Raw genomic sequence first — 23,463 nt, 5'->3', positions numbered from 1 at the left:
GTTCTATTGAACATCTAGATTTTGTTTTTGTTTTTATCTGTTTATCTATTGGTTATCACTGGGTCTTTTCCATATTTTGATTGATATGATCAATACTGCCATAAACATGAATGTGTGGTTCCCTATAGTATTGTTTGGTTAGGTTGACTGTTTTACACTTCATGTTTCTCTAGTGTTCATATCCCGGAGTCCACAGTGGCTGTCCCTTTTCATTGCTTTGTAGGAAGTTTCCCCCTTGGATTTGAGTATCTTCTGGGTGAACTCTTTGCTGGTCTTGCCTTCCTCTTCCTGTGTGTGCTCTGTCTCTGACACACACACACACACACTCCCGCTTCTCTGGTCCCCTACAGTCTTGACATCAGCTGCCTGCTTGCAGGGACTTCTCTTCCCGAGTTACGGTTTGGTGAGGACTTCAGTACTATTTGTCTATCCCATCTCTGCTGTCTCAGACTCACATTTTATCATGTCTTACAATTTACGTGTCCTCCCAGAGGGCTCTTGATCTGTGTGTGCATCAAGTCCACAGCATGGTCTGTGTCCTGACTCTGGGTCACTGACACAGGGTGGGTGGGCTGTCCGTCCTGTCAGCCCATGAAGTCCAATGTTTTTATCACTGCTGACTTCCCAACACCTGGGAAGCACTTAGCTTGTAATAAGCTTGATTATCTGTGTATTGGAAGAATTAATAAATTTAGTTCCAAACTGAACCACAGGGAAATGGGGCCTAGAGTGACTGACTGGTCTCAGTTCTTCTGGATGGCTAATGAGGACTCAGAATTATTCTTGCAGAATCCCCAATCAGAAGCCTCCATGCTTCAGGAGGTGCAGGCTGGCATGCGTATGAACACCCAAAAGTTTACATGTATATTTATACGTGTTTATATTTAAATCTTTTTCTTTTGTTTCTTTTTTCTCCTTCCTTCCTTCCTTCCTTCCTTCCTTCCTTCCTTCCTTCCTTCCTTCCGTCCGTCCGTCCTTCCTTCCTTCCTTCCTTCCTTCCTTCCTTCCTTCCTTCCTTCCTTCCTTCCTTCCTTCCTTCCTTCCTTCCTTCCTACCACACATGGGGATAGAACCCAGGGCTTCTTCGTTCATGCCAGACAAGGGCTGTCGTCCTAAATTTTATCCTCTAAAATATTTTGACACCACCATGCAGAATCCCATCATAGAGTTGAAGGAAAATGTGAGTGAATGAGGTTTCCACACTGATTATCAGCTTCGTTTGGGTAACTGGTTCGTTAACATGAGCTCAGGTCACTTAAGGAAACTGGAACTTTGTAGGACGAAGTGAGACACTCTGGAAATGAGCACGTGGCCTGGAAGCAGAAAGATGCAGCAGATCTGACAGGCGAAGCCGGCATGCAGGAGGGTGGGGGTGAGGGGGCCAGCCCAGCCTGCAGGAGGACCGGTGGGTCTTTGCTTAGAATGCTTGCCTGCTTCTGAGCGGAAAGTCACACCTCAGGAGAGGGAAAAGGAAATTGGAGGGCTTTCTCTGCAGGCCCATACTCACTACAGGCTTGTCTTGGCTTGACTGCTCCCCTGAGTGCCCTCCCCCCTTTCTCGCACCAGCTTCTAGCTGTGCAGTTCACTGTTGGGAATACCAGGTATGTGACTTGCTGAGGCTCAGTTCTGGGAAGGCCTCACAGTGAGGCAGAGCCTGGGGTGGTGGGAGTATTAGCTCCTGGACCCTGTATGCTGCTTAAAAAGCCTTTTACAAGAGTCTTACTCTAAATCAGACGCCTTGAATGTTGGACTTTTGGATATTTTAGGACCAGAAAGGGGTGTAGAATGGCTGTCAAAGCAAATGAAGTGTTCTTAGGAAGATCTCTGGAAACAGTTGCTCTTCTGCTGAAGCAAACCCAGCTCCGTCCTGCACAGATCTGTTTGGCTGCAGGTGCCTTACGTGGAGGGGACACCCGAGTGTGTTTCCTCGCCTTGGAATTAATTCCCTGTACATTTTCCATTTCTTAATTGGCACGGTAGGCTAAAAGCGCCTCATCCTTCTCTGAATTCCGTGCCACACACAGCCTTGGTTTTCATGCGCCCAGCCTTCAGAGCTGCGTTTTATGCACATAGATATTTAGATTGTTTCTATGGTGAGATGGCTCTTCTTTAGGGTGGCGAATAACACTTCGCACATCCAGATTACACTGTGTTTTTAAATTTCTGTTCTCAAAGTCACCCATGTAATGGAAATCCCTTACATGCCCGTCGCTGCTCTCACTTACGGAACGTGTCAGGTGGCCAGGCTGGCTGTCTGTATGAAATAGAAATGTACATACACAGTGTAAACACGTCCTCCTTGACACGTGAAGATAAAAGGCTTAACATGAATTGTGTCTGTTTACACTTAACACAGAAAATTCTACTCTGACAAACTCTGGAGTATCACCAGTGTTTGTTACCATAACATATTCCCCCCCCATCTGATTTTCTGGTTAGTTGCCCTTTACTGCAGGTCAAGGCCCCACTTCTCCCTCCCCTGGGGCTGTGCTTTCAGACCTGAAAGGACAGCAGAATCAGCTGCGGTGGGAGGCTCTGTCTTCACTCTCCCACCCCATTTTTTTCTTGGCCTTAGTGTGCAGTTCGTGTGTTTTCTATACAGGTTGCTTTTCTCGGCTAGCTTAGGCAAAGTCAAGAAAAAGAGATGCAGGTGCTCAGGAAATGGCTCAGTGATAAAGACACTTGCCATGCAAGCCTGGGGGACCTGCCTGTGTTTAAATCCCAAGCACTCAGGTATAAAGCCAGGCATGGGTGTATGCACCCGTATTCTCAGCATTTGAGAGTGAGCAGGGTGTGGAGGGAGGTGTGGTTCCAGGATTTCCATGGTTAGCTAACACGGTCAAAAGGGCAGGCTTCTGGCTCAGTGAGAACCTTTCTGATGGTAGTAAGGTGGACAATAGAAGACAAGTTGTCTACCTCCTCTCTGCACAAGCAGGCATGTATGTGCGCGCGCACACGCGCACACAGAGGGAGAGGGAGAGAGACACAGGTATGTAGGCTTTTCCCTGGGTCACGCAGCAGATCTTAGTGGGTGCAGAGAAAGGGTAGTGACGAGAGAGTGAAGGGTCGTTTCCTGGGTCTCAAAGAATAGTAGCAGAAACATCTAAGTCAGCATCTGCCATTTCCGAGATGCACAGATTTCGGGGCCACTTTGTGGCGTAGCAAACCTCAGAGCTGTAGTGTGGTTCTGTTGCATGTTGGGGAGTCTGAAAGCCGTCCTACGTGCAAAGTGAAGTAGGCCCTCAGTCTGTTTTCTGGCCTCTGCCCTGCTACCTTCTTACTCTCTTTGCTGTACTTGTTGCACCCCGGGTTTCCTCAAGCTGCCACGAGCCTCTGCCTGAATTACCTGCCCTTTATACTTGTTAGGCCTAATTTTGGATCCTAGAAACAGAAGGAGAGCAAACCCTTGCCTATCTTCAGACTATCTTCAGGGATTCTTCTCTTTGAGAAGTCTTCCTGACCCCTTGAGAGCCGGAGAGCTGTGCACGTCTTTCTTAACACAGCCCCAGAGTCCAGCCCATTGAGTTATGGGAGGTTTTTTTTTCCTCATTGGTTTGGCAATTGCTGGAGAGGGGGTTGTTCGTTCTCCTTGTACAAAGTTCATTGACAGTAATTCTCTGCCACGCCTTTTAAGTCACTTTGACTTTTACAGAGTGATGGCATCTAGAAGTGGTTTTAGTTGACGGAATTACTGGTACCAGTGGATTCATTTTAAGAGACGTGACTGTCACAGTGAGCCACTGGCTAAGCCAGACTGGGCTTCTTCCACAGTGCAAAGGATTTGCTGTGTTGGAGCTCATCCTCAGAACTGTAGGTGGTTGCCCAATAAGTCTTACTCCATCATCCACCTTTAGACCTATAGGGAAGTGTCTTTTATTTTCAGCTACAAACTACGACTCTGCCATATTTCTGAAGGAGAGTGAGTGGATCGAAATTGAAAGCTTTTTTTTGTTGTTGTTGTTGTTAAATGGATAACCAATGCTATTCTTGAGTGGGAATTATTGGTAGGTTAGTCAGTGGTTTTGCTAGCTTCCTTCCTATTAGAGGTATTAGGTTGGGGTCACAGAATAGAGGGATGTCTTTGCTAAAATGCTTAGGGATGCAGCCATCACCGCATCCCCGACGACAGTAACACACAGCACAGTAGTAGGAACAGCCCATTTTACAGGTGAGGAAAGAGAGGCTTAGAGGTGGAGTGTGTTCATTCGAGGGTATGAACCCATAAAGGACATTCCAAAGGGCATTCTGGGGTTCAAACCCTAACTTATGCTCTTTGCCCGTTTCCAGGACCCCCGGGTGTCATGCTACTGCCTGGTGGCGTCCATCTGCTTTTCTTCTGCTGTCCTTCTCTCATGGAACACTGCAGCTGGGGACCACCCTTGCCCTCCCAGCACCGTCCTGTCCTTTCTCCCTATTCCTGGTTGCCTTCATTTCCATAAGCGTCTACTATTCTTTGTAGGCCACCTGGGATCTTACATTTTGAAATCGACCCTATATTCTGAAAGCAAGTGTTGGGGTCTTTTTTGGGTCTGCCAAGTATCTGTTGGCTTTGAAAGGGAGAAAGGGTGTTTCATGGTTCCCCTGCTCAGCTGTGAGCAGAGGACGTGTCTGCCTCGCATGCTGGGGAGTGTTTTCTCCCTTCATGCAAGGGTTCTTTGACAGGCAGGCAGGCGTGCTGTATCGCTTTCCTGTTTGTGGCTTGGGCCTTTTGAACAGTATGCTGTCATTCACAGACCGTCCTGATCAGCCTCCTTTTCTGTCTCTGTCATACAACACCCAAAGGCTGGCAGTGTCGGTCAGAATCCAAAATGGCTGGTTGCTGGGTCCTGCCTTGTATTTTGTGGCTTGGGCTTGTCTTCTCTTCTGGAATAAGTAGGTAGTTTCTTCCTATTTTTCCTTTGTTCTATAAATGGGGGTGGGAATGTAAATAAGGAAATGGCTCTTCTCAAGGAGCTTCCAGTCCCAGCTTTGTGTGACATGTGACTTCTGTTCCCAGTGGTCTTCCCTGGTTGAAGCGGCCAGCTGGCAGAAGGTAGCAGGTCCTTCATACTGTCTGCACGTTGATTGCCTGTGAAAGACACTTTGGTTATGTCTCCCTGTGCTTCTTTGCTGAGTCCTGAATTTCTATCCTCTATTGGAAATAATAACAAATGACCTGATACCTAATAGTTTTAAGTACATATTTGATACAGTAACATAGTTCATTGTTCCTGTAAATTTAAATCAAATTCATACACCTGATTTACAGTGGTATAGAAGGAATAATATTTTTTAGGTTGGGCATAGGAAAAAAATTTTTTTCTCATTTCAGACGAATGTCCTGTTGCCATGAGCTTAAAGGGTTTTGAGTCATTGACTGAAGCTGGGTAAAAACAAAGCGGAGAAATGAGAGCTGGGGAAGGAGATGGGAGGGAACAGTTGGGAGAACGGTTGAAGCGCGTGATTAGCATAGCACTCTGGGTGGATGATATTTAGGTTGTAACCTACTTGAGACGAGAATGGGGTGTGTGAAGGGGAAGCCCTGTCAAGGCAACAGGCTTTGGGGAGGGAAGACTAGCTAGCAAGCGTGCATGCTAGCAGGGATACAGCAGGAGATCGCATAGAAATAGATGGCCCTGAACTCTTATAGAATCCTCTTCACCTGGTGTTTGGTCAAGGATGGACTCAGTGGAGGGGTGGGCTGGAGGCTGAAGATGACGGTGGTCAGAGTTACAGAGGGGAAATGACAAAGACGGGGTACAATTCATTTATGCTCCATGTGTGTGTCCTCTGCTGTCTGCCGTGCATCAAATGGTATGTTAACCCCTGAAGACATAACTTGTGAACTAAATAGGAAATAATTTCCCATCCTCCTGGAGCTACCATCATGATGGCAGTCACCAGAGTGAGAGGACGCAGGAAGACAGGCTAGAGCTGGGCTCCCGAGAAGGTGGATGTACCCTGAGTGGGAAATGCATGGGGTAGGAGGTGAGCAGTGAGCATCGCAAAGACGAAGAAGGGGGTTAATCATGTGAAAGGTCACAAGAATCCATCAGGTTTCTTGGGTGGGTGTTATAGACAGCATGTATTCCAGGTAATCCTGGAATACATGTTTCTGGCCCATATTCTGGTCACGAATATATCCACCTGCCTATTCCCCATCTCAGAGGGCTTTCTAATATCTCATTTCATTTTCTTCCCTGACACCGATCCATGCTCCCAGCTTCCATATCTTGTTCAGTGATGCTGCCGTGAACTTGCTCAAGCCAAGAATAAGTCTTCCCAGTTCTTGTCCTTTAGCTGGCACACATGCTGTCTGGTGACTTGCTCATGCCAGAACCAAGGCATTGTTGCCTTCTCTGATCTGTCTCCTCATCCTTAACATAATGATTATGTGATCTCAGGTGAGCTGTGGTTGGAAGCATCATAGAAGAGGACAAGGACCCTCAGAATTGACCAGTGTGGTTGACATGCTAAGTTTGTCTTCAGTCTTAGGGGCCTTGTTTTCTCAGCAGAGTGACTGAACTAGACCAAATGGATTCATAATCTAGGTTCTCAAGTGTTGTCTGTTTTCCCTGCTATCCCTCATCATCATATCCCCGCACAGTTCCTTCAGTGGCTGTAATGCTCTAATCCACTTTGAGTCTGTCCTGGATTAACCCTCCACAGGCCTTTCTTGGCCTTCTCTCCCCTGTGGGATCCTTGAGAGGGGCTCGGTTCCTGTGAGGTCGTGTTCACCTCCTCCTGAGATCCTTCTCGTCAGGGTTTTCCCACTCGTTTCCTTTGACCCTTTGCTCCTGTTACTCTGCCTGTCTCTGGCTTCTGTAATCTAAAGGTTGTTCAAAACCCTGTCTTTGATGCTGCCTTTCCTTCGTCCTGTTGGAAATTGGAATAGGCTTTCTCTGTGCCTTCCACCTATCTTGCCCTGTCTTGACTGACGGTTGTCCACCTGGTTTTTGCTATGAGCTTCTTTGTGTCTCTCATGGAGTCAAATTAGTAAATTCTGTGGGCCAGGAAACTTTATGGTGTCTGAAAAGCTTTGGTAATGGCTGGGATTATTAAATACTTAGAAGTATAGGAACCAGGACTGTTTGTCTGGGTGCATTTCAAATTTTTGAAAATAAAAGGTTCAGGGTCTAGATTTCTATACACTAGAAAGATGGCCCAGTGGTTAAAAAACAGCTTCCACATTAGATGTCTCTCCACATACTGTTAACTCCAGCTCTGAAGGATCTGACACCCTTTTCTGGCCTCTGTGGGTACCTGCTCACACGCACGTGCACACCCACACCAAAGTTAAAAATAAAGAAAGAAAAAAAGTTCTAGTATTGAGGTCATTTTACTGAAAAACTGTTGTAACCTACAAATGCCAGAGCTAGTTTCTCTACTTTAGGTTGTGTCCTAAGAAAGTGCTCTTGGTTATTTGGAATACTGTTTATAATGCAAAAAAATAACAAAAAAAAAAAAAACAACCAAAAAACAAAACAACAACACAAAAAAAAAAAAAACAGATGGCCAAGTATCTTAACAGTAGGAAATCAGTTAAAAGGAATAAAGGACTTGTACTTATTAATAATTTAAAAGTAGTTTCACCTTTCTAAATAAAAAACAATCAGTAAAAACAGTTAGTGTGTCTGTGTGTGTACATTTGAATGTGCAAGTTAGGACATCTTGCTGGACTTGGTTCTCTTCTTCCACAATGGGTCCTAGGGATTGAACTCAGAGTTTCTCATCAAGTATCTCCCTCTCCCTGCTGAGCCACTCTGCAGGCACCTAGTTTTTCTCTTTAAAAATACAAAGTTGTATAAAGATTGGCTTGGTTAAGTGTTCATGTCAGCTAAGTGAAATAAATCTACTTACAAATGTTATGTTCTTGTTTGATTTTTTTCATTATTTGCAGAGAAAAGCTTGGCATAGGTAGATGAACACTGTTTATCTGTGACTGTTGAGATCTTTAGTGATTTTTTACAGACTTTGACATCTCAATGTCTTTAGGAAACATCTTACTCAGTTATCACAATACATTATGTTAAAGTTATAACATAACAAGTTGGAAGTGTGTGCCTCTTCCTTTCATACCAATCTTTTATTCAGTTATTTCTTCTGTCCATATCAAATGGGGTCTGCTCTCCAGGTCACAGTAACTGTTCTTGAGTAGACGTCATTGTTTGATGTCTCTTGGGCTAGACACAGTAGTAAGTTCTTGACACTTGGCTGCTGAGCTTTTGTCTAGGCATTGGTAACTTGCACTCTATGGAAGGGTTGGGGACTGAGAAACTTGTCAACTCAGGGCTAGACTGAGTTATATCATGGACTTTTGCATGTAACCCTATGTGACCATGGACTGAAAGCTTTAATTTGGATGGTTAATGTAGCTGTCTTCTCCATGAGTCAGTGAGCATGTCGCATCTGGATCAGTGTAGGTGCATGAGCAACAGTAACTAGGTAGCTATGCAGGTGTGCAGTCTGCAGCCCATGTCTTATTAATTTGCACTAAAAAACTGAGTCACCTTTAATGATAAGGCAGGTTTCGTGGAAACTCACTGTTTGGGGGACTGGAAAGTCATTTTTAAGAATGATCTCTGTTTAACAATGCCCGGCTTTGCCTTCTTGTCTCCTTTCAGTTTGTGGGCCCGGCATTGACATCCGCAACGACTACCAACAGCTGAAGCGCCTGGAAAACTGCACGGTGATCGAGGGCTTCCTCCACATCCTGCTCATCTCCAAGGCCGAGGACTACCGAAGCTACCGCTTTCCCAAGCTCACGGTCATCACCGAGTACTTGCTGCTGTTTCGAGTGGCCGGCCTCGAGAGCTTGGGAGACCTCTTCCCCAACCTCACAGTCATCCGTGGCTGGAAACTCTTCTACAACTACGCACTGGTCATCTTTGAGATGACCAATCTCAAGGATATTGGGCTTTATAATCTGAGGAACATTACTCGGGGGGCCATCAGGATTGAGAAGAATGCTGACCTCTGTTACCTCTCCACTATAGACTGGTCTCTCATCTTGGATGCAGTGTCCAATAACTACATTGTGGGGAACAAGCCCCCAAAGGAATGTGGGGACCTGTGTCCTGGGACCTTGGAGGAGAAGCCCATGTGTGAGAAGACCACCATCAACAATGAGTACAACTACCGCTGCTGGACCACAAATCGCTGCCAGAAAAGTAAGAGTGTGCGACCATGGGACTTTGACTTTCTCCTTCTTGTTTGTTTTCTCCTCTTCCTCCTCCTTCCCTTTGTCTCTGTCAGGGCAGGGTGAGGTTCTCTCACGTGTTCACATTGCCTTGTGGACATGTTTCCTGAGGATGGTGAAGGGTTGGTCTTGGCTAGCTTTCCTCTGTGCGTGGAAGCTGAGGGTACAAGACTGGGGCCTGGATGGAGGCCAAGTCTGGCTAGAAATAATTCTCTGTATTTGGGGGCTAGACGTTTTTTAAACTTTAGCTTCTGTGATGGGAAAGGTGACTTGGTGTGCTTTGTAAGTCCCTGACTGGGCAGAAAGGAGCTTTTCACAGGTCCATTTTCGTATTCTTTGTGTAAAAGGATTATATAGTATCATAATCATCATCGTCATCATTATCTTTGTAGAGCAAGAGTTCCTTCTCATGAGTTTCCAACTTAGAATATGGCTGATGAGAGGAAACGTGTGGTACTCACTAATATCCTGTGAAAGGGACCCATGACTCTCAGGACACTGGGATTTAGGAGACCCGGTTTAATATGGAACACTTGATAGATAGGAGGCCTATGTGCTAGTTTCCAGGAGTCCCTGGTTCAGTCTCTGCTTGAGACAGCTCTGTAGGAGGGTGGGTCTTTGAAACCCTGGGCTTTCATTTCCATTATTGTATACCTGCTGGGAAAGTCTTATGCAGTCACTTAGTGAAGGAAACTTGAAAACATTCAGCGGCCCCCTGAGTCACCTGATGATGCTTGAAGCTTGTTTATATACAGTGCACATCTTTCCTTCGTAGAATACCTGAACTCTTATCCTAATGTGATAAATGCCATGAGAATCAAGTGTTTTTTTTTGTTTTGTTTTTTGTTTTTTTTTGTTAGCTAGAATGTGGCTGTGGTTCAGGGAATTTGCTTTATTGCATTCAATAATTCAACAATATTTAGACATAGTGGCCAGCAAGGTTTCCCTCGCTGGTTTCCCTTAGCATCTTAGCTCTTCTTTAACGGCTGACCCAGTTAAAGACTCAAAGAGTCTATATATCCTAACTAGTTATGAAGAGCCGACCTCAAAAAGAAAACCCTCCTAAACCCCCAAGTTGATAGGCTTGTCTAATCTGTGAAATGCATATAATACAATCAACTAACACAAGGTCAGCCTTTACAGGTAGCTCATTTGATATCCCTTTAGTTGGGGCCCGAGTAGGAAGCCACACGTTGTTATGCTTCCTGTAATTTGATCTGTGTGCGTGTGTGTGTATGTGTGCGTGTTGGGGAGGGGGTTGTGGGGTGAGGTATGTGTACGTGTATGTGTGCTTTGAGGGGTGTATGAACTATAGTAGTAGAGGCCGGGATCCTACTGGTCAGAACCTTGACGAGCTAAGTCGTTGATTAAAACAATTTCCTATCTTTGTCTTACAGTCCCTGTCTTTGGAAAAACAGTAATCTTTTTGGTTGGTTTTGAGATAAGGTCTAAATCTGTAGTTGTGGCAGGCCTAGAACCTGCTACTCTTGAATTTGTGACAGTTCTCCTACCCTGGCCTCCCAAGTCCTGGCATTACAGGAATGAGTTACCTTGCCCATTGCAACAAATTATTTTTATTTATTTTAATTAAAAAAATCTATTTAATGTGTTTGGGTATTTTATCTGCGAGTGTGACTGTTCACCACAAGAATGTAGTGGTGTGGTGTCCATGGACCAGAATTTCAGACAGGTATGAACTGCCATGTGAATCCTGGAAATCAAACCTGGGTTCTCTGAAAGAGTAGCCAGTGCTGTTAAGAGCTGAGTCATTTTTCCAGGCCCCCAAATTTTGATTTTAAAGTAGCCTTGGCATTTGAAAAATTTTATCTTAGAAAGCATCCTCAGAGATTTGAATGCAGAAATGAGATTCTGGGGGACTGGGCTGTCCTGAGCTGTGGTTAGGCTTGTTCCTAGAGCCGTCATGTTACCCTGTAATGGTGAGCAGACCAAGTCTAGGCAAGCAAGCGTTTGGGGGGCTTATGAGCTGTGCGCAAAGGGAAGTGCTGTTTACAGCATCATTAACTAACACCTGCTCAACCGTTCACAGCCGCCTCTGTCTCACCACACTCTCCAGCGGTTTCTGAAGAAGTTCAGGGCAGAGATAAGGCCTGTATTCTGGGTCAGAGTCTAAGGTCTGTAGCCAGAAATTACCAAGTCATTTAAATTGCGTAGGCTGTAGTTTCTTCATCTTCAAAATGGCACGGAACCTGCCTCCCTCACAGAGTGGATGGAAGGTTAAAAAGAAAACAGTGAAAAGCAACCAGGGTTAGAAATTGAGCCCTGATGCCAGAGAGCCTGTTGACTGGAACTGGTCTTCCCAAGGCCGTGTTCTGCAGCCTTTTCCTTGGCCAGCTGTGCCAGTCCTGGTGACGTGTCCTGTGATTTCACAATGGAGTAAAACCACAGAGTCCGTTCAAGGGTATTGTCTTCTTACCCTAACCTGAAAACTCAGCCAAGGTCACCGGCTCCTGTAGGTTTTCTGTTTCCACCAGAATTCTTTTCTTCTGTTCACTTCCTATACAGTTTGTGCTGCCATGTGCATGGTAGCCACTAGCCACGTGTGCCCGAGCTGTGTGGCCTGCCCCAAGGAAAAGACCCGCTATTGGTGTAAAACTTAGAGGATATGGGAAAAATTCTTGAACAATTTCATGCAATTTCTTTAACTGGTTCTATACTGAAACAATACTGTGATGGATATATTCGCAAAAGAAAACTGCGCTATTAAATTCAGTTCACCTGCCTCCCATCACTTCTGGATGTAACTACTAGAATGTTTGCAGTATAGATGACTGGCATTCTCTTTTCCTCTGGAGAGTGTAGCTTTAGTGGCTTCCTTTGAGGCTAAGTTCTTCCCTTCGTCATCTCTAGACAACTGGCTTCAATCATACCGTCTCATCCTGCCTGTCTCCAGTCAGAGCCCTTGATCCTCATTCAAGGAGCCAGGGCAAGGGTATTGAGTCCTCACAGAATGCCCACCTTGAGTTCACGGAAGCCATTTAAAACGAATATGCGAAGAATTCCATCCAGCTGTTTCCTGCTGGCTAGTGGCAGAAGAGGGAGGACATCAGCATCTGAAGAGAAATAACGTGTGACATTGTTGCTGTAAAGGGGGAACATTGGTTGTACATTGCTGATGGGCTGCTTTTACTTGGTGTGTTAACCCTTCTTGGATCATGTCTGCTGGCCAATGGTATGGAGGAAGCCCTCTATTGGCTGCCTTCTTTGTATATCTGATTTTATATAGGCTGGAGTTGTTCCTAAACAGTGAGGGGCCCTGAAGGAATTGTGCTATGACCTTTTTGCTTTAGTAAGGAAATAACTGGCAATATCTTCACGTATGATCATTGGACCGTCCTTGTTTCGAAATGGCTTCTGCGTCTCCATCTTCCCCTGTAGCTGCTGCTTTGTTGGCCTCTTCTCTGTCTAGGCTTTAGTAGCTGGTGGCTGCCAATGGAACTTAGCCCATTTGGACTGCTGTAACCATTTCACAAGCCAGATGACTTAGAAACAATGGCTTTGTTTCTCACAGTACTAGAGGCGGGCGGTCTAAGAAAAGGTGCTGACAGGTTCTCTGTCTGATGAGGGCCTACTTTCTGGGGCCACCTTACCCTTCCTCCATGCTTTCACGTGGTAGAAAGGGGCAAGGCAACTTTCTGGTGTCTCTTTTACAAGGGCACTAATTCCACTTACGAGGGCTCCATCCCTGTGACTTAATCACAAAGCCTCACCATGTGCTCAGATACTAGATTTTGGTGTATGAATTTTGGAGCACAATTATTCAGACCAAGTCATGGCCAGAGTCTCAACCCTTTCTCTCACTTCATTGTATTTACTATTCCTTTAGCATCCTCTTGTCCTTACCTAAGTTGCAAATAAAGTCTCAAGTCCAGGCCTCTTTTTGAGCTTTTTCTGTTTCTGTTTTTGAGACAAAGTTTCTTTGTGTAGTCCTGGCTATCCTAGTTAGGGTTTTAAAAATTATTGTGAAGAGACACCATGACCATGGCAACTCTTACAAAGGAGAACTTTTAACTGAGGTGTCAGCTTACTGTTTTAGAAGGTTGGTCCATTATAATCATGATGGGAAGCATGGCGGTGTGCAGGCAGGTATGGTCCTGGCTTCATCTTGATTAGAAGACAACAGGAAGTAGACTGTGACACTGGGAATAGCTTGAACACAGGACACCTCAAAGCCCATCCCCGTAGTTCCTCTAGCAAGACCACACCTCCTAATAGTTCCACTCCCTTTGGGGTTATTTTCTTTCATACCACCACACTAGCCATTCTGAAAATTGTTTAGTAGACCCTGCTGGCCTTGAAGTCAGAGGTCTGTCTGCCTCTGCTTCCAGAGTGCTGGGATTAAAGGCATGCACCACCACCTGGTGGCTTTTTGAGCTTTGAACTTCATTCTTTCATAAGAAGACCACCCCCAGCAGCTGACTGTTCCACGGAATGGCTCCTCATTTCTGTGTTTTTTCTGTGTTCCACCCACGGGGGACAACACTGTTGTCCCTCTAGCTAATGATCATGCCAGAAACACTACAACTAGGACCCCCTCTGAGACGCTTCCTTTTCTGATTGGACATCCATGCCCTTGCCGTCCCAAATGTTGCTTCACTCTGCCATTGTCCACCCTATTCTATTCATTGTTCACAGTTGTTATGCCCAAATCTGCAAAGTCCCAGCAAAAGCCAACAAGGACTCAGTCTCCTTGTTGTAAAAGCAAAGAGCCTTTATTTCCAGCACGTTTGCAAACTCAGTCTATCTGCACGTCCAACGTCCAACGTATTGGAATAAACAGAGAGCCCTGAAGAGCCCCGAGCTCAGTTAGAATTGGGTTTTTATAGTAGTAAAGGTGGGGGTGAGGGGCTTTTGAAGTTCAGGACCCCTGATTGGCTGACATTTGTCTAGGGGTATCCTGGTGAGTGGGTACTGGCAGGTGTTGGAATGTTAGGCATTTCCTTTGGATGATCTGTTTTTGGGTGGTGCTCGGATAATCTCAGTTTGTGGTCTTCCTGTAGCCAGGTATTGCTTCAGGGTAAACTACTGAGACTACTCAGGCCTTTTATTAAATTTATCAATGGCCGAGTTCTACTCTGGCAGGTGATAGTGGTTGGAAGTAAAGAACTTCCTTTGGGTGACCTGCCCATATTTATCTCATGGCTGGCTCCCACAACAGTGACTTAGCTTTTCTCCAGCCTCCTGTTCTGTTCTCCCACTTTGCTTGGCACCAGTGACTGTCCCACATCTTGGGTAAACATGCTGTCCACCGACACTTCTGTAGTAGGCCCTTAGAAAGCTCCTTGGCGATCTTGCTCTCCCCCTTCCCCATTTTACTGCATCATGCAGTGCTGCAGTTCCCTCCCTCCTACGAGCAACATCCTTGACACCCTTGCCCAGTTACCTTTGTCTGGACTTGTCTGCCACCCTCTGCTCTCAGACCTGGCTGAGTTCTACAAGGAGTTTCCTTTGCTACAAGAAGACAGGACTTTGTAGCCTCCAGTGGTTCTGTCTCCTAGCACCGGCCAGGTTGGTTTCTGAAGTATTGTACATCCTGACGGTATCTTTCCATGCATGGCTGTTACTCCAGGGGTGAGCCCAGCACCTGCTTTGTGAAAATCCACTTTCTTCCAAGCAGAGAGAGCAGTCTGCATTGGTAGACTATAAGATGTGGTTCTGATGTTCCCTCTGTCCCTGCCACCATCACAGCTACGGAGAGGAGCACGACCATGCAAACCATCTCTAGTCTTAATTGGCGGAGAGGATCGACTGTAGATAGGCGCTCATCTCTCTCATGCCACTGTCAGAATGATCCAAGGCCCAGATGCAGAAGTCTAAAAGGTTGATTCTGGCCCCAGAAGCTGTTTATTAGGTTGTGCAGCCATTTGCCCAAAGGCCAGTTTTCCAGAGGTGAATCTTCCCGAGTACCTGTGGTTTTCTGACTTCTCAGTGGCTTTACTTAAGATGATGCTTTGATATAGAGGCTTTCTTGTATTTGATTTTATGTATGGACTCTTCCACTAAAAAATAATAAAATCAAATAAAAAAGAATAAAAGTAAAGCCTAAGACCTTACTGCTAAACTTGGCCTCTTTTAAATGCCTCTTTGTCTGCCAGAGTCAGCAGCTTGTGACCAGCTCACAGCACCCCTGTTGCATGTTTGGAGGCCATGTCTTTGCCAGAAAATCCACAAAGCTGCACTGGAAGCTCACTTTGCTGGCAAGGCAGCCTTGTTTTGGTCAAAAAGACACTGACTGGGGCAGTGGTCCTCCAGAGTGTGGCTTTTCCTCCTGTCCTAAAAATGAGAAACCATCATGGCCCCCTTTATTGACAGAGGAAAACATTATCATCTCAGGATGGGTTCAGGAACTCAAAATGAAGGCTGGTAGTGTAAAACAGACAATTCCGGGTCTTGTTATTTTGTTTTTCCCTGATACCAGTTCTTAAGTTCTTGTTTATCAAATCCTGGTCACCAGGGCAGCGTAGGCTTTCTTCCCCACTTCTTTGCTTTTCTCTGCAGGCTGGTAGTACATATTCCCCTGGGGAGAAAGTGGAAGGCTTGTTCAAGCATTTGTAAATCCCCTGGAGTTTTTGTGCTCTGAGAGTCCAGCCATGTATTTGGCAGGATTTTATTTTAACTTTAATCTTCAGCTACCTGGGAAGACCCGGAATATGTCTGGAAACGTGATGGAGTCTGCCTCCAAGCTCCCACAGATTGCTAAAATAGATGATGATGTAAACCTTGAGACAGGCCCATGGACCCTGATGGGTAGGCAGACCCAGAGTTGAACAAGTGGGCTCTGGCTTCTCACATTGTGTTAAGAGCTTGTCTTCATTCCCCGGGAATGCCTCTGTTCTGGTCAGCTGCTCCCACTGTGGGGGTGATCTTTATTTAGAAGGGGTCACATGCCCTAGGCCTCAGTGCTATATGCCTTTTATAGTCGGGTGTGGAGATCGCATTCTGCCCTTCTGATGGCTAACTCCTTGAACTGAGGTGTTAAAGCAGTGTGTCCCACGTTTCTTAGGGAACCACTCAGCAGACTTCAGATCTCAGAGCAGCGGTCTACTTCCAGAGAGGATTTGCTTTGGGCTGATTCCTCCAGTTAAGGCTTCCCTCTTCTGGACCCACCTTAGAAGTTATTTATTTATTTTTCACTAGGGATGTCTTCTTAGGGACTGCAAGGAGTTCAGACTCTCTTCATAGTGTTTATTTATTTCAACTCGAGGTTTTTGGAGTTGTATCCCGAGTCCCTTCCTATTTCTTGGCTGTGCCTACTTGTACAGTGGTTCTACTTTCTTCCCGATAGCTTCTTTCTTTGGTTGCGTTGTGTTTCTCATATGGATGCCAGTGTGACATTCTCGACTAGAGTGGGGGGTGACCTGAAACCTATGAGCCTGTGGCTAATCTCATCCTGAATTGCATTCCTCAACTCCATTGTATCATGGTTCAAAAGGCAAGTTCGGCTAGTGGTGGGCCTGGAAGCCTTTCTTTGGAAATGTGTCTTCTTCCTGCTCATGGCCTGATGAGTCAGGGACTCAGGTTTAATAAGGTGGGTGTCTCTGAGTAGAATGTTGCCCTTGACATGGAGTAGCATGGCAGGGCTTTTCTCCATCCATGAAGCAGAGACGCTCAGATCGTAACTGGAAAGCTCCCACAAGACTGCCCAGCATTTAGTGAGTTCTTGGTCAATGGTAGCAGCTGCTGCTATTTTAAAAATAGCTGTGTTCAAAGACCATCTAAAAGTTTGAGCATTAAGCTTGGCTGACTGTATATTTACTGCCATATCTTAAGTGGTCTTTCCCTTTCGCTTTTCCTGAATTGCCAGCATTCAATTATCATAAATAGCAGGGCATAGTTGAGGAGTGGTTCTGGCTAATTTAATCTGGATTGTTCAAATTTTCATGTCTGCCCAGATAAGTCATATCTTTTAAGAACACTCGGTGATGTGCATACGTCTGTGTCCAGATGCCTCTATAGACCTTACAGGTGTATGTAGTAGACTCTACTTCTTTTGTTATCAAACTCCATGAATTTATTCTGCTTGCAGACTTGGTATTTGGGAGAATTTAAGAAATACCAACAGATTTTTCTGTATGATGTTGACATTAAATATTATCTTTTGAAACTTTTTTTCCTCCCATTCTGAGAACATTAAAGTGGTTAGAGAGTGGGCATAGTTTTTAGTGAAGATAACAAGGAGGCACATTTTTATGGGTGACAACTGCAGGTCTCACAGAGTGAAGGTAGCAGCCATCTGCTTCAGGCTGGAGCCTGTGCCTATTTATGCTCTTCTTTGGGTAATAATAGCTGTGTGCATACTCGTTGGTGCGCGCACATGTGCTTGCATTTGCACATTTGTGTGCGAGTGTTTGTGCATGCGTGTTTATGTGTTCTTGCATACGCAGTCGTACCACTGTCTTTCCCACCCGGCCTCCTCTGCTGTTTTGTTTTCCTCCTCTCCTTGCAGGAAACAAACACTGGCTCTCCGTGTCCTCTCTTAGATCTTCCTTCCGTTCCAGAGGATCAGGTGGGTGGGCAAATGTTGTTCAGGAATGCCAGGCCCTCTTCCGGAAGCTGGGCTTCTGTTTTGTCTCATTGTTGAACAGAAGTTGCTTGTTGTTTTTTTTTTTGCCTTGGTCACAAACAAGCACTTGGTCCTCAGTCCTCTCTTCTTCCTGCCATTTGTTTTCCTTTATGGAACCACGTGAGATGGCAACAGAGACTTGGTCGCTTGATACTCAACCTTGTCAGCTTTGGTTAGAGAAACTGTCAGCCTGACCCCGTATGTAACCGCCTCAAATTTGTCTTTACAAATCTTAATGAAGACACTGGATAATGTAGACAGACATGCCTAGTAGTTACATATTCCGTGACCTCCAGCAGATGAGTAAACCTATCTATGTGTTCAACCCTCCATAGACTATCTGTGATAAAGTTCAGTTTGAAAGTTGGACACAAGTAGAGATTGGCAACAATAATAACATGCTACAGTTAACAGCAGTATCCCGTAATAAAATTGCCAGCACCACTCAGGACTCCTGCACTTTGGGGCCATTATTAAATAAAAGAATGTTCACTTGAGGACAAACACCGTGACCTGAGAACGAGAGGCAGGACTAATTGACAAATGGGAAAATGGTGTATATAGGCGACAGACAGACTGATGATTCGCATCCCAGGCAGGACCGATGGGCACTGCTCAGAACAGCGTACAAGTTAGTTGTTGTTTTCTAGGCTCATAGTTTTGGACTGTAGTGGACTGGGTTATGAAACCCCCGCCATCCACACAGTCAGGCCTAAAGCTGTGCCTTGTATGCTGTGATAGCCAGTGATGTCCCTCCTGGCTAGCCTTGGTGCTGAGCTGCCTGTGGCTCCTAGGTCACCAGGAAGGAGGACCCTGCCCAAATACAATGCATCTCCCTCTGGCAGCAGGTCTGTGAAGGCAGGTTATCCATTCTGGGGTTTCTCATAATCCTCAGATAGTTACAGCAGCAGCCGGAGACCAGGGACTTGCCCTTGGTAGTATAAGGGAGGGGAGAACACAAAAGATCAGCATACAAAGAGCATACCCCTTTCCCCAAAAGAAAAGACTAGAAAAAAGATGATAGTCCCCATAGAAATACTTCTGGGCAATTCTAGTGTTTGAATTCGGTCTCCTGCTGCCCCCACTTCCTAAAAGTACTGTGATATGAAGACCAGCGGTGACTAGACAGAGTCCTCTGACAGGAAAACCTAGCTCTTCTCCTGGGGTGGTGACCTCATGGGGGTTTCCGCTGATGTCTTGACCCCTGGATGGATGGCCTCTTATACTTTGCAGAGTAAGTGCTATCAGACTCCTGGGCTAGTCCACAGAGGTAGAGAAATCTTATTTTTGCTCTACTACTCAGTGGGTTTGAGATAGTTAAATTAGTCTGTGATGTGTCAGTGTTCCCCTCAGAAGCACCCCAATAACCAGTCACAGAGGTTTCAGAGACTGTTCAAGCACAGTGGCAGGAAACACCCCCCCCCCCCCCCAGGGAGAGAGAGAGAAGTTGGGAGCAGAAGCCTGGACCTGTTTCCTTCCCACCCTGTCTGCATCTCAGACCACTGGGGCTCTCGCCTGCTTCTCCCAACTTCTCCCTCTTCCCAACTATCCTTTGTGACCACAGCGGGTCTCCAGTCCTGATGGTCATACGGGTTTATGAATGGAATTCTGAGAATGTATAATTTTCTCTGAAGAATGTTTCTGTAGTTCAACAAACACTTCTTGTTTGCTGAGGGGGCAAAAAAAAAAAAAAATCTTTCCGAAGAGTCACTAGATGCCAGAGATGTCAATTAGGGGTGGGCTGGAGCTCTGGGTGTAGCAGTTTATACTAACAGACAGTGGATGAAAAGCCAAAACCTCTAACCTGGCCAGAGGAGCTTGTATCGCAGGATTTATTTCATTGTAGGGTTGTTGCAGGTTACACCGTGACGATGGCATTTGGTCCTGCTGCCCATAACGATGCGAGCTTATTTGTCTTTCGTTCTCGGCCAGAGGGCCTCTGAACCTCACCCATTTGACTGGTGTGAGCAGGTTACAGACATTTGAGTTGACTTAGTCTCCCTGGGAAGCTTCCTGAGTGTCTTTGGCTAACCACAACTTGATCTTGGTGGGCACTATTGTTACCCTAGTCCTTGGAAGGCCTCAGACCTAGAGGTATTTCTCAACCTGTGGGTTTCAACTCCCCCGGGGGTGGGGGGGTACAAGACTATCAGAAAATAGAAATACTTACACTGTGATTCATAACAGTAGCAAAATTGCAGTTATAAAGTACCAAAGAAAATAATTTTATAGTTGGGGGTCACCACAACACGAGGAACTTTACTAAAGGGCCAGAATTAGGAAGGTTGAGAATCACTGAATTATAAGGAAAGGACTGCAGAAGATGAATTAAGTCAGTCTCAGAGAAATGGTAGTCAGGGTGGTGTGCAGACCCCACTTCAGCTCACAAGTTAGAGGGGAATGACTTGTGAGTGGCTCATTGTGGGCTGCTTCAGGTTCTGTTAGCAAGCTTGGTTGGGGTACACAACCCCGTTTTCAAAGTAGCACTTCATTTGCGAGCTCTTCAACCCCCTATTATTCTAGTCTCAGTTTTGGCTAATATATTCAAATAAATACAAACCTGACCTTCCTCTGTACCGTCCCATTTTGAAGCCAGCCTGGTGGTCTAGATGCCCAGTTGATCAAATGGTAAAAAGAGGAAGGCACAGCCCAGCCTCGTGATCAGGGAACATTACATGAAAGTTGTGTGCGCACAAAGATAATGGTTTATTACAGATACGGATCACATTTCCCCCAGCTTTGGCATGCATGAGTGGCCCAAAGGTTGTCTTTTTCCTTCCCTCCTTTTTCTTATCTTTTGCCACAGTGAGTCCTGAGTTTTCTTCTGACTTTGAGATTTAATGTTGAGGAGGGTGGTCAGAATCCAGGGTGGATTTTGGCAAATGCTACCAATATGGACAATAAGACATTCCAGTCAGTCTCTTTGGATTGCGCCCTGTGGTAAAGAGCTGGCTCCCAGACTGACTTTAAGTGAACTGTGAATGGCCCTAGGCGGCTGCAGCTCACAAGTTCACAAGCGCTTCCCAGGAACTGGATGCAGGCTAGCAGGCTAGCAGAGCACTTTGGTGATGGGGCAGAAAGAAGGAAAGGTGGTCAGAGGAGCTGAGAGCAAATTCAGGTAGGATTTATGTTAAGTCTTGCATTTTTGAAGTGACATTTTCTTGGTCTGGCCTTTGCTGTTACCAAAGTGAATTATTTATAAGTACTTCTGAGAAACACCAATGAAACTTGATTATGTGGAATGAATTTAAATTCATTAAAGTCATTCTTCTAAACCAATGTCGGCTTTCCCTCGTCTAGAATCTAGCAACTTGATAACCTGCGAAAGAGTGTTCTCTTCCACTGGTGATTGATGTCGTCCGTGGTGCAGCTGATGAGGGATGGATGTCTGAGTGCGGCACTGTTGGGACGTTAGAGCAAAATGAAAATCTTCTCATGTTGTCTTTGTGTTGAGTACATTTTGCTGTGTGTTCTTCTCTTGGGCCTCTGGTTTTGGCATGCAGGCTTCAGCCAGGGCAAATATTAATTGCTGGAATATTCTACAAGCTCTCCCCTTATTTGATGTCCGGTCATTGTCCACTTCCTTTTATACAGTTTCTCAGATCTCCTTTACGAAGAGCCCTTTTAGGTTGTGCTGAGATAGCTCCATTGAGGCTGTAATTTGGCCACTGAGGGTCGTTTCTGTTCTTTGTCAGTAGGTTGGAAAGGTCTTGTTCACTCACCCCTCACCTCACTTCCCAAACAGTTAATAGACAGTTTTGTGGTTCAGACTGATGCCCGTGCTGAGAATATAGTTTTTGCTTCTCCTGCCCTCCAGTCAGTGGCAGGCCAACGGAGGAGGCATTATGTAAACTGCCACCTTTCTGTGTAGCCCTGACCACATGCAGCAATTGAGTAGTCAGGCTTAGTATGAGATGGAGGGGACTGAGGAGACACCGTGTGGCACATAGCACTTCTCCTGGCAGGACTAGAATGAGAATTGTCTAATGTCAGGACCTCAGTGTCATAGTTACTCTTCTGTTACTGTGAAGAGACACCAAGACCAAGGCAACTTACAGACAAAAGAGTTTATTAGGGCGTACAGTTTTTGAGGGTAAATCCAGACCGTCATTCAAGGGAACTTGGCAGCAGGCAGGTAGGCATTACACTGAAGCTGAGAGCTTACATCGGATGGACAAGCAATAGGCTTGGAGCTATTGGTCATGGTGTGAGCTTTTGAATTCTCAGAAGTCCACCCCCAGCAACACACTTCCTCCAATAAGGCCACACCTCCTAATCCTTCCCAAACAGGTCCACCAACTGGAGATCATGTATTCAAAATACATAGGCCTGTGGGGCCATTCTCATTCAAACCACTACTACTAGAGAGTAGTCTTGTCTCACTCTCCTGTTGATTCTGGTAGGTTTGGAAACTTTAAAGAGGGATTTATAAAATATTTTCAAATGACCAAAATGGTCTATGGTTAGTTGGAGTAAATAAAGCTGACTAAATAAAAGAGTTTAAGAGTAAATGTGTGAAAACAAAAACCAAAAAACAAAACCAAGAGTGAATGTGTATCAGGCCCTCAGAGGTCCATGCTCCTGCTTGCCACCCTTGCAGCCTAGTGTTGTTGGTGGAGAAGTGGTTGCTCTCCTGTGGATGAGGACAATGCTGAGGGAGCTTGAATCATGAGAAATGTCCAAGTAGGTTCATTTTTTTCTTGGCATAATTGGCTAAAGTCTCCATCCACCCACCCACCCCCATCTTGTTTAGTGTGAATTCCATGCTAAGCAATATGAGATGGCACAAGCTTATGATTCTTTGGGGTGATAAAAACACATGATATTGGAATGGGGTGATAGTTTATTGGGTAAACCATTGCTTTAAAGGTATCAGGACCCCGGTTTGATGTCCAGAACCCATGTAAAAGAACTGGCTGTGGTACCACACGCTTAGCCTTATTCTGAGGAGCAGAGACAAGTGGGTCCTGGAATTTGCTGTCAAGCCAGTAGTCTAGCCCATTTGGTGTGTCTCAGGCCAATGAGAGACCCTGTCTCAAAAAACCTGGTAGATGGCACCTGAGGAACAACAGCCAGGGCTGTCCTGTCCTCCACAGACTACCTACACCTGCATATACATGAATACACACACACTTCAAAGGATCAGAAGATGACTGCTTATGCTGTGTGGCAGGATAATCTCAGCTTTAGCTGAAAAGAAATAGAGGTAGTAAGTGCAGAGAGCTCAGAAGAGGACAAGTTTGGTTGGTATTTAGAGTTTTGTTTGGACCCGATATTTGCCTCCGGTGAAACTGAGGTCTTTCCTTAAGAATGTTACACTGGCTCATTCCTGTTTACCCAGCATTGTATACATGGTTCTTAACTCTCGAATAGGTTGTGCTCCAAACTTTAAGATGTTTGGAATGTGAAGCATATCCTTATGTAAAAGCAGAGATTTGGGTGGCGATTTGGATCCCAGGAGCCCACCATCTGCTTGGGCACGCAAGCCTAATTGGCTTAGATGTTGGTTATATCTGACTGACATCCAAGGCTTTAATTCTGTGAGGATAAGGTGAAGTGTTGGTTTTTTTTCTGTTGAGTGAGGTGGTACGAAATTGGTTGTTTCCATTTTTATCCCCCTCACAGTCACCTCTTCTGAGAGTTTGACACTTTTCCAGATGTTGAGGATGTAGGCACAGGGCAGCAGAAATGCAGGGTTATGGAA

General features: G+C 45.5%; 1 protein-coding gene across 1 annotated transcript in view; it reads left to right on the top strand.

Moving 5' to 3' along the window:
* Positions 1-23,463, top strand: part of Igf1r (insulin like growth factor 1 receptor) — a 279,154-nt gene that overhangs the window by 39,012 nt on the left and 216,679 nt on the right. Inside the window, exon 2 of the mRNA XM_057755916.1 lies at positions 8,604-9,149. Coding sequence (XP_057611899.1) covers positions 8,604-9,149 — 546 coding nt within the window. The remainder of the gene's footprint in view (positions 1-8,603; positions 9,150-23,463) is intronic.

Source organism: Chionomys nivalis, chromosome 23, assembly GCF_950005125.1.
Source record: "Chionomys nivalis chromosome 23, mChiNiv1.1, whole genome shotgun sequence".
NCBI lineage: Eukaryota > Metazoa > Chordata > Mammalia > Rodentia > Cricetidae > Chionomys > Chionomys nivalis.
Note: the sequence above shows the minus strand (reverse complement) of the source record. Positions and strands in the feature narration are given on the sequence as shown.